The sequence below is a fragment of the Heptranchias perlo genome, chromosome 2 (assembly GCF_035084215.1).
Source record: "Heptranchias perlo isolate sHepPer1 chromosome 2, sHepPer1.hap1, whole genome shotgun sequence".
In the NCBI taxonomy this organism is placed as follows: domain Eukaryota; kingdom Metazoa; phylum Chordata; class Chondrichthyes; order Hexanchiformes; family Hexanchidae; genus Heptranchias; species Heptranchias perlo.
Window position 1 is genome coordinate 170812506 of NC_090326.1, and position 11816 is coordinate 170824321.

An 11816-nucleotide genomic window follows, 5' to 3' on the forward strand; every position below is an offset into this window, starting at 1 on the left:
TAATGTGGTGACCAGAACTGTACACAGTACTCAAGCTGTGCCTAACTAGTGTTTTATACAGTTCCAGCATAACCTCCCCTGCTCTTATATTCTCTGCCTCGGCTAATAAAGGAAAGTATCCCATATGCCTTTTTAACCACCTTATCTACCTGTCCTGCTACCTTCTGGGATCTGTGGACATGCACTCCAAGGTCCCTCACTTCCTCTACACCTCTCAGTATCCTCCCATTTATTGTGTATTCCCTTGCCTTGTTTGCTTTCCCCAAATGCATTACCTCACACTTCTCTGGATTGAATTCCATTTGCCACTTTTCTGCCCATCTGACCAGTCCATTGATATCTTCCTGCAGTCTACAGGCTTTCCTCCTCACTATCAACCACACGGCCATTTTTGTATCATCTGAAAACTTCTTAATCGTGTCCTCTACATTAAGTCCAAATCATTAATATATATCACAAAAAGCAAGGGACCGAGTACCGAGCCCTGCTGAACCCCACTGGAAACAACCTTCCAGCCTCAAAAACACCCGTCGACCATTACCCTTTGCTTCTCTGCCACTGAGCCATTTTGGATCCAATTTGCCACATTCCCTTGGATCCCATGGGCTTGTACTTTTTGACCAGTCTGCCATGTGGGACCTCGTCAAAAGCCTTGCTAAATTCCATGTAGACTACATCAAACGCGCTGCCCTCATCGACCCTCCTTGTTACCTCCTCAAAAAATTCAATCAAGTTAGTCAGACACGACCTTCCCGTAACAAATCCGTGCTGACTGTCCTTGATCACTCCGTGCCTTTCTAAATGACGGTTTATCCTGTCCCTCAGAATTGATTCCAATAATTTGCCCACCACCGAGGTTAGACTGACTGGCCTGTAATTACTCGGTCTATCCCTCTCTCCCTTTTTAAACAACGGTACAATGTTAGCAGTCCTCCAATCCTCCAGCACCACGCCTGTATCCAGTGAAGTTGGAAATGATGGTCAGAGCCTCAGCTATTTCCCCTCTGGCTTCTTTTAACAGCCTGGGATACATTTCATCCGGGCCTGGTGATTTATCCACTTTCAAAGATGCTAATCCCTTAATACTTCCTCTCTCACTATGTTTATCCCATCCAATATTTCACACTCCTCCTCCTTAACTACAATCCCTGTATCATCCCTCTCCTTGTGAGGACAGATGCAAAGTATTCATTAGGAACCATCCCCACATCTTCCGCCTCCACACATAGTTTACCTTTTTGGTCTCTAATAGGCCCGACTCTTTCCTTAGTTATCCTCTTGCACTTTATGTATTTATAAAACATTTTGGGTTTTCCTTGATTTTATTTGCCAGTATTTTTCATGCCCTCTCTTTGCTTTCCTAATTTCCTTTTTAATTTCACCCCTGCACTTTCTATACTCCTCTGGGCTTTCTGTAGTATTGAGTTCTCGGTGTCTGATATAAGCTTCCCTTTTTCTGCCTATATCTTACCCTGCATGCTCCTCGTCATCCAGGGGGCTCTGATCTTTGGCAGCCCTCCCTTTTTCTTTGTGGGAACATGTTTCATCTGAACCCCTTGAATCTCCCCTTTGAATGTCTCCCACTGCTCTGACACTGATTTGCCTTCAAGTAGCTGTTTCCAGTTTACTTTTGTTAAATCACTCCCTGGCTTAGTAAAATTGGCCTTTCCCCAATTGAGAACTTTTACTCCTGCTCTGTCTTTGTCCTTTTCCATAACTCTGCTAAAACTAACGGTATTATGATCACTGCCACCAAAATGCTCTCCCACTGCTACTCCTTCCACCTGCCCAGCCTCATTTCCTAAAACTAAATCCAGATCGGCCCCCTCTCTTGTTGGGCTTGCTATATACTGGCTAAAAAAGTTCTTCTAAATGCAATTTAAGAATTTTGCACCCTCTATACCCTTCACACTATTTGTGTCCCAGTTAATATTCGGGTAGTTGAAATCCCCTATTACTGCCCTACTGTTTTTGCACTTCTCAGAATTTGCTTGCATATTTGCTCCCCTATCTCGCTCTGACTGTTTGGGGGTCTATATGATGTGGAGATGCCGGTGATGGACTGGGGTTGACAATTGTAAACAATTTTACAACACCAAGTTATAGTCCAACGATTTTATTTGAAATTAGTACACTCCCATAGTGTGACTGCCACTTTTTTGTCCCTTAGCTCAATCCATAAGGCCTCATTTGATGTTCCTTCTAAAATATCATCCCTGCTCACAGCTGTAATTGTTTCTTTAACCAATTAGTTTGGGTATACACGTGTGTGTGAGTGTGTGTGTATGTGAGTGTATTGCATGTCTCTGTCTCTGTCTCTGTGTCGATATCAATTTGCTCAAGCAAACAAATTCACATTCCTAAACAACATCAAACACTCCCAGGGCAGATATAGGGTTAGATACAGAGTAAAGCTCCCTCTACACTGTCCCATCAAACACTCCCAGGGCAGGTACAGGGTTAGATACAGAGTAAAGCTCCCTCTACACTGTCCCATCAAACACTCTCCAGGGCAGGTACAGCACAGGTTAGATACAGAGTAAAGCTCCCTCACACTGTCCCTTCAGGTCAGATACAGTATAATGCATTCACGATTTCCTTTACAATGTCCTCAGTGCAGATTTTATCCTAAAATGACTGCTGCGATATCATTGTCCAATGCTTAATGTATTTCAATGACTTTGCTTTGTCCGCTGTTTCCACACAGGCAAAAACCCATTATTTTAGCGTTTTACAATCTTACTGATATAATGGAGTTAGCCTTAGAGTTCGTGACCCTGCCTGGGGGTCAGTGGGTGCAGGGGCTCGAACCCCATGAGGGAATCTGTCCCATGTTGACCACTCCCATCACTGAAATATTGGCTCCAAATTTAACTCCGCCCGACTGACCGGAGTGGACAGGGTGGCAGTTAAAACAAGGGGGATGGCTTTGGCCCCCGGATCCCGCAACACTGCGGATCGGGGGGGTAGCGGGATCGGGGGGTAGCCCCCCTGATCCCGCAACCCCCCCTGATCCCGCAACCCCCCCCTGATCCCGAACCCCCCCCTGATCCCGCAACCCCCCCTGATCCCGCAACCCCCCCCTGATCCCGCAACCCCCCCCTGATCCGCACCCTCCCCTGATCCCGCAACCCCCCCCTGATCCCGCAAACCCCCCCTGATCCCGCAAACCGCCCCCCGATCCCGCAAACCCCCCCCCGATCCCGCAACGCCCCGACCCTGAAGTCAGCCTGGATTTATGAAAGGAAATCATGTTTGACAAATCTACTGGAGTTCTTTGAGGATGTAACTGGTAGAATAGATAGGGGAGAACCAGTGGATGTGGTGTATTTGATTTTCAGAAGGTTTTTGATAAGGTCCCCACACATGAGGTTGGTGAACAAAGTTAGAGCACATGGGATTGGGGGGAATATACTGGCATGGATTGAGGATTGGTTGACAGACAGGAAACAGAGAGTAGGAATAAACGGGTCTTTTTCCGGGTGGCAGGCAGTGACTAGTGGGGTACCGCAGGGATCAGTGCTTGGGCCCCAGCTATTCACAATATATATCAATGATTTGGATGAGGGAACTAAATGTAACATTTCCAAGTTTGCTGATGACACAAAGCTGGGGTGGAATGTGAGTTGTGAGGAGGATGCAAAGAGGCTTCAAGGGGATATAGACAGACTAAGTGAGTGGGCAAGAACATGGCAGATGGAATATAATGTGGAAAAATGTGAAGCTATCCACTTTGGTAGGAGAAACAGAAAGGCAGATTATTATTTAAATGGTGATAGATTGGGGAATGTTGATGTACAAAGGGACCTGGGTGTCCTTGTACACCAGTCACTGAAAGCAAACATGCAGGTGCAGCAAGCAATTAGGAAGGTAAATGGTATGTTGGCCTTTAGTACAAGAGGATTTGAGTACAGGAGTAAAGATGTCTTACTGCAATTATACAGGGCCTGGGTGAGACCACACCTGGAGTATTGTGTACAATTTTGGTCTCCTTACCTAAGAAAGGATATACTTGCCATAGAGGGAGTGCAATGAAGGTTCACCAGACTGATTCCTGGGATGGCGGGATTGTCTATGAGGAGAGATTGAGTGGACTCGGCCTGTATTCACTCGAGTTTAGAAGAATGAGAGGGGATCTCATTGAAACATATAAAATTCTTACAGGGCTCGACAGGGTAGATGCAGGGAGGATGTTTCCCCTGGCTGGAGAGTCTAGAACCAGGGGTCACAGTCTCAGGATAAGGGGTCGGCCATTTAGGACTGAGATGAGGAGAAATTTATTCACTCAGAGGGTGGTGAATCTTTGGAATTCTCAACCCCAGAGGGCTGTGGAGGCTCAGTCATTGAGTACATTCAAAACAGAGATCGATAGATTTCTAGATATTAAAGGCATCAAGGGATAAGGGGATAGTGCAGGAAAATGGTGTTGAGGTAGAAGATCAGCCATGATCGTATTTTTTTAAAATTCGTTCACGGGATGTGGGCGTCGCTGGCGAGGACGGCATTTATTGCCCATCCCTAATTGCCCTCGAGAAGGTGGTGGTGAGCCGCCTTCTTGAACCGCTGCAGTCCGTGTGGTGACGGTTCTCCCACAGTGTTGTTAGGAAGGGAGTTCCAGGATTTTGACCCAGCGACAATGAAGGAACGGCGATATATTTCCAAGTCGGGATGGTGTGTGACTTGGAGGGGAACGTGCAGGTGGTGTTGTTCCCATGTGCTTGCTGCTCTTGTCCTTCTAGGTGGTAGAGGTCGCGGGTTTGGGAGGTACTGTCGAAGAAGCCTTGGCGAGTTGCTGCAGTGCATCCTGTGGATGGTACACACTGCAGCCACAGTGCGCCGGTGGTGAAGGGAGTGAATGTTTAGGGTGGTGGATGGGGTGCCAATCAAGCGGGCTGCTTTATCTTGGATGGTGTCGAGCTTCTTGAGTGTTGTTGGAGCTGCACTCATCCAGGCAAGTGGAGAGTATTCCATCACACTCCTGACTTGTGCCTTGAAGATGGTGGAAAGGCTTTGGGGAGTCAGGAGGTGAGTCACTCGCCGCAGAATACCCAGCCTCTGACCTGCTCTCGTAGCCACAGTATTTATATGGCTGGTCCAGTTAAGTTTCTGGTCAATGGTGACCCCCAGGATGTTGATGGTGGGGGATTCGGCGATGGTAATGCCGTTGAATGTCAAGGGGAGGTGGTTAGACACTCTCTTGTTGGAGATGGTCATTGCCTGGCACTTATCTGGCGCGAATGTTACTTGCCACTTATGAGCCCAAGCCTGGATGTTGTCCAGGTCTTGCTGCATGCAGGCTCGGACTGCTTCATTATCTGAGGGGTTGCGAATGGAACTGAACACTGTGCAGTCATCAGCGAACATCCCCATTTCTGACCTTATGATGGAGGGAAGGTCATTGATGAAGCAGCTGAAGATGGTTGGGCCTAGGACACTGCCCTGAGGAACTCCTGCAGCAATGCCCTGGGGCTGAGATGATTGGCCTCCAACAACCACTACCATCTTCCTTTGTGCTAGGTATGTCTCCAGCCACTGGAGAGTTTTCCCCCTGATTCCCATTGACTTCAATTTTACTAGGGCTCCTTGGTGCCACACTCAGTCAAATGTGCCTTGATGTCAAGGGCAGTCACTCTCACCTCACCTCTGGAATTCAGCTCTTTTGTCCATGTTTGGACCAAGGCTGTAATGAGGTCTGGAGCCGAGTGGTCCTGGCGGAACCCAAACTGAGCATCGGTGAGCAGGTTATTGGTGAGTAAGTGCCGCTTGATAGCACTGTCGACGACACCTTCCATCACTTTGCTGATGATTGAGAGTAGACTGATGGGGCGGTAGTTGGCCGGATTGGATTTGTCCTGCTTTTTGTGGACAGGACATAATTGGGCAATTTTCCACATTGTCGGGTAGATGCCAGTGTTGTAGCTGTACTGGAACAGCTTGGCTCGGGGCGCAGCTAGTTCTGGAGCACAAGTCTTCAGCACTACAGCTGGGATGTTGTCGGGGCCCGTAGCCTTTGCTGTATCCAGTGCACTCAGCCATTTCTTGATATCATGTGGAGTGAATCGAATTGGCCGAAGACTGGCTTCCGTGATGGTGGGGATATCGGGAAGAGGCTGAGATGGATCATCCACTCGGCACTTCTGGCTGAAGATGGTTGCAAACGCTTCAGCCTTGTCTTTTGCACTCACGTGCTGGACTCCGCCATCATTGAGAACGGGGATGTTTGCAGAGCCTCCTCCTCCCGTTAGTTGTTTAATTGTCCACCACCATTCACGACTGGATGTGGCAGGACTGCAGAGCTTTGATCTGATCCGTTGGTTGTGGAATCGCTTAGCTCTGTCTATAGCATGTTGCTTCCGCTGTTTAGCATGCATGTAGTCCTGAGTTGTAGCTTCACCAGGTTGGCACCTCATTTTGAGGTATGCCTGGTGCTGCTCCTGGCATGCTCCTCTACACTCCTCATTGAACCAGGGTTGATCCCCTGGCTTGTTGGTAATGGTAGAGTGAGGAATATGCCAGGCCATGAGGTTACAGATTGTGCTGGAATATAGTTCTGCTGCTGCTGATGGCCCACAGCGCCTCATGGATGCCCAGTTTTGAGCTGCTGGATCTGTTTTGAATCTATCCCATTTAGCACGGTGGTAGTGCCACACAACACGTTGGATGGTGTCCTCAGTGCGAAGACGGGACTTCATCTCCACGAGGACTGTGCGTTGGTCACTCCTACCAATACTGTCATGGACAGATGCATTTGCGACAGGTAGATTGGTGAGGACGAGGTCAAGTAAGTTTTTCCCTCGTGTTGGTTCGCTCACCACCTGCCGCAGGCCCAGTCTAGCAGCTATGTCCTTCAGGACTCGGCCAGCTCGGTCAGTAGTGGTGCTACCGAGCCACTCTTGGTGATGGACATTGAAGTCCCCCACCCAGAGTACATTTTGTGCCCTTGCTACCCTCAGTGCTTCCTCCAAGTGGTGCTCAACATGGAGGAGGACTGATTCATCAGCTGAGGGAGGACGGTAGGTGGTAATCAGCAGGAGGTTTCCTTGCCCATGTTTGACCTGATGCCATGAGATTTCATGGGGTCCAGAGTCAATGTTGAGGACTCCCAGGGCCACTTCCTCCTGACTGTATATCACTGTACCACCTCCTCTGGTGGGTCTGTCCTGCCGGTGGGACAGGACACACCCAGGGATGGTGATGGAAGAGTCTGGGACGTTGGCTGAAAGATATGATCCTGTGAGTATGGCTGTGTCAGGCTGTTGCTTGACTAGTCTGTGGGACAGCTCTCCCAATTTTGGCACAAGTCCCCAGATGTTAGTAAGGAGGACCTTGCAGGGTCGACTGGGCTTGGTGTTTTGCCGTTGTCGTGTTCCGGTGCCTAGTGGTCCGATGCCGGGTGGTCCGTCCGGTTTTATTCTTATTATGACTTTTCGTTGCGAGATTTTACAACTGAGTGGCTTGCTCGGCCATTTCAGAGGGCAATTAAGAATCAACCACATTGCTGTGGGTCTGGAGTCACATATAGGCCAGACCGGGTAAGGGCGGCAGGTTTCCTTCCCTGAAGGACATTTGTGAACCAGATGGGTTTTTACGACAATCCGGTAGTTTCATGGCCATCATTACTGATACTAGTATTTTCATTCCAGATTTTTATTTAATTAATTGAATTTAATTAATTAATTGAATTTAAATTCGCCAGCTGCCGTGGTGGGATTTGAACTCATGACTCTGGATTTTAGTCCAGGCCTCTGGATTACTTGCCCAGTAACATAACCACTATGCTACCGTACCGGAGGAGCAGGCTCGAGGGGCCGAATGGCCTACTCCTGCTCCTATTTCTTATGTTCTTATGTAATAGATGGGCCCGGGGTACGGGCAGGTAACAGATGGGCCCAGGTACGGGCAGGTAACAGATGGGCCCAGGTACGGGCAGGTAACAGATGGGCCCAGGTACGGGCAGGTAACAGATCGGCCCAGGTACGGGCAGGTAACAGATCGGCCCAGGTACGGGCAGGTAACAGATCGGCCCGGGGTACGGGCAGGTAACAGATGGGCCCAGGTACGGGCAGGTAACAGATGGGCCCGGGGTACGGGCAGGTAATAGATTGGCCCGGGGTACGGGCAGGTAATAGATTGGCCCAGGTACGGGCAGGTAACAGATGGGCCCGGGTACGGGCAGGTAACAGATGGGCCCAGGTACGGGCAGGTAACAGATGGGCCCGGGGTACGGGCAGGTAACAGATGGGCCCGGGGTACGGGCAGGTAACAGATGGGCCCGGGGTACGGGCAGGTAACAGATGGGCCCGGGGTACGGGCAGGTAACAGATGGGCCCGGGGTACGGGCAGGTAACAGATGGGCCCAGGTACGGGCAGGTAACAGATGGGCCCAGGTACGGGCAGGTAACAGATGGGCCCGGGGTACGGGCAGGTAACAGATGGGCCCAGGTACGGGCAGGTAACAGATGGGCCCAGGTACGGGCAGGTAACAGATCGGCCCAGGTACGGGCAGGTAACAGATGGGCCCGGGTACGGGCAGGTAACAGATGGGCCCAGGTACGGGCAGGTAACAGATTGGCCCAGGTACGGGCAGGTAACAGATTGGCCCAGGTACGGGCAGGTAACAGATTGGCCCAGGTACGGGCAGGTAACAGATGGGCCCGGGGTACGGGCAGGTAACAGATGGGCCCAGGTACGGGCAGGTAACAGATGGGCCCGGGGTACGGGCAGGTAACAGATCGGCCCGGGGTACGGGCAGGTAACAGATGGGCCCGGGGTACGGGCAGGTAACAGATCGGCCCGGGTACGGGCAGGTAACAGATTGGCCCGGGTACGGGCAGGTAACAGATTGGCCCGGGTACGGGCAGGTAACAGATGGGCCCGGGGTACGGGCAGGTAACAGATGGGCCCAGGTACGGGCAGGTAACAGATCGGCCCAGGTACGGGCAGGTAACAGATGGGCCCGGGGTACGGGCAGGTAACAGATGGGCCCAGGTACGGGCAGGTAACAGATGGGCCCAGGTACGGGCAGGTAACAGATTGGCCCAGGTACGGGCAGGTAACAGATTGGCCCAGGTACGGGCAGGTAACAGATTGGCCCAGGTACGGGCAGGTAACAGATTGGCCCAGGTACGGGCAGGTAAATGATGGGCCCGGGTACGGGCAGGTAATAGATTGGCCCGGGTACGGGCAGGTAACAGATCGGCCCGGGTACGGGCAGGTAACAGATTGGCCCAGGTACGGGCAGGTAACAGATTGGCCCGGGGTACGGGCAGGTAATAGATGGGCCCAGGTACGGGCAGGTAATAGATGGGCCCAGGTACGGGCAGGTAATAGATGGGCCCAGGTACGGGCAGGTAATAGATTGGCCCGGGTACGGGCAGGTAACAGATTGGCCCGGGTACGGGCAGGTAACAGATGGGCCCGGGTACGGGCAGGTAACAGATCGGCTCGGGTACGGGCAGGTAAATGATGGGCCCGGGGTACGGGCAGGTAATAGATTGGCCCGGGTACGGGCAGGTAACAGATGGGCCCAGGTACGGGCAGGTAATAGATGGGCCCAGGTACGGGCAGGTAACAGATGGGCCCAGGTACGGGCAGGTAACAGATGGGCCCAGGTACGGGCAGGTAATAGATGGGCCCAGGTACGGGCAGGTAACAGATGGGCCCAGGTACGGGCAGGTAACAGATGGGCCCAGGTACGGGCAGGTAACAGATGGGCCCAGGTACGGGCAGGTAATAGATTGGCCCAGGTACGGGCAGGTAATAGATTGGCCCGGGGTACGGGCAGGTAACAGATGGGCCCAGGTACGGGCAGGTAACAGATCGGCCCAGGTACGGGCAGGTAACAGATCGGCCCGGGGTACGGGCAGGTAACAGATTGGCCCGGGTACGGGCAGGTAATAGATGGGCCCGGGGTACGGGCAGGTAACAGATCGGCCCAGGTACGGGCAGGTAACAGATCGGCTCAGGTACGGGCAGGTAACAGATGGGCCCGGGGTACGGGCAGGTAATAGATTGGCCCGGGGTACGGGCAGGTAACAGATCGGCCCGGGTACGGGCAGGTAACAGATGGGCCCGGGGTACGGGCAGGTAACAGATTGGCCCAGGTACGGGCAGGTAACAGATCGGCCCAGGTACGGGCAGGTAACAGATGGGCCCAGGTACGGGCAGGTAACAGATGGGCCCAGGTACAATGGAAGTTACAGTAATGAGGCTTGGCCATTAAGATCGGACTCCCTGGGTTCACCGCCGCTGCGGGGTTATGTGCTCACTGTACCCCCTCCTTTAAAATCGAGACCTCTAGTTTCCCCAATTAATTGTGAATTTACCCTCCTTGAAATGCAGGCCGTGCCCTCTGGTTCTACTGATCTGGACAAGGTGTCTCCTCACAACCTTCTCATTCCCAGTGAGAACATGCCCAATTTACATAATCGCTCCTCATAATCGATTCCCTCAATCTCCTCAATCATCCTGGTTGCTCTCTTCTCTCGCCTTTCAATGGCTGCAATATCCTTCTTGTACTGAGGTGACCAGAACTGTACCCAGTATTCGAAGTGCAGTCGCACCAATGATTTATAAAGTGGGATCATTACCTCACTATTTCAGCTCAATAATACATCCCAACATCTGATTTGTTTCTTTCACTGCCACCGAGTATTGTTGTAGAATCAAACCATTATTGAATCTGCCTCCACCCCCCTTTCAGGCAGTGAATTCCAAATTACAACAACTCGTTGTATAAAAATTATTTCCTCATCTCCCCTCTGGCTCTTTTGCCGATCACCTTAAATCTGTGTCCTCTGTAAATCTGTTACCGATCCTTCTGCCACTGGAAACAGTTTCTCCTTATTTACTCTGTAAAAACCCTTCATGATTTTGAACACCTCTATCAAATCTCCCCTTAACCTTCTCTGTTCCAAGGAGAACAATCCCAGTTTCTCCAGTCTCTCCACACAACTGAAGTCCCTCATCCCTGGGACCATTCCAGTAAATCTCTTCTGCACCCTCTCTAAGGCCTTGACATCCTTCCTAAAGTGCGGTGCCCAGAATTGGACACATTACTCTTGCGATACCTTCCATATATTGTCAGTTGGGACCCCCATCCCTGCACTTTATTCGCGTTCCATTTAATGAATTTAATGACACTGTCAGCCTGATAAATGAAACACCCATGTGTTGCGATTGGTCTTTTGAAGGAAATATCTTTATTTGTTCTCTCCATAGGATTAATCAGGTCCGTGTGTATGTACAAGCGTACATGGTGGGCTACAAGATACTGTGTCCAAAACAAGGGAGTGGGAAGTGATGGGAGTGACCGTCCATGTGTTGACCCGAGGCACAGCGACCGAGAGAGGCATCACCATCGATTTCTGAAGAAGCATTTGTTTACATAGGAAGGAACATAGGAACAGGAATAGGCCATTCAGCCCCTCGTGCCTGCTCCGCCACTTGATAAGATCATGGCTGATCTGTGATCTAACTCCATATACCTGCCTTTGGCCCATATCCCTTAATACCTTTGGTTGCCAAAAAGCTATCTATCTCAGATTTAAATTTAGAAATTGAGCTAGTATCAATTGCCGTTTGCGGAAGAGAGTTCCAAACTTCTACCACCCTTTGTGTGTAGAAATGTTTTCTAATCTCGCTCCTGAAAAGTCTGGCTCTAATTTTTAGACTGTGCCCCCTACTCCTAGAATCCCCAACCAGCGGAAATAGTTTCTCTCTATCCACCCTATCTGTTCCCCTTTATATCTTATAAACTTCGATCAGATCACCCCTTAACCTTCGAAACTCTAGAGAATACAACCCCAATTTATGTA

At 50.7% G+C, this 11816-nt stretch overlaps 1 protein-coding gene across 1 annotated transcript in view; it reads left to right on the forward strand.

Moving 5' to 3' along the window:
- The window catches only part of LOC137332621 (latent-transforming growth factor beta-binding protein 4-like), a 128732-nt gene extending 127181 nt beyond the window's left edge, over positions 1-1551 (forward strand). Inside the window, exon 20 of the mRNA XM_067996582.1 lies at positions 1419-1551. Coding sequence (XP_067852683.1) covers positions 1419-1551 — 133 coding nt within the window. The remainder of the gene's footprint in view (positions 1-1418) is intronic.
- Positions 1552-11816: the final 10265 nt, after the last annotated feature.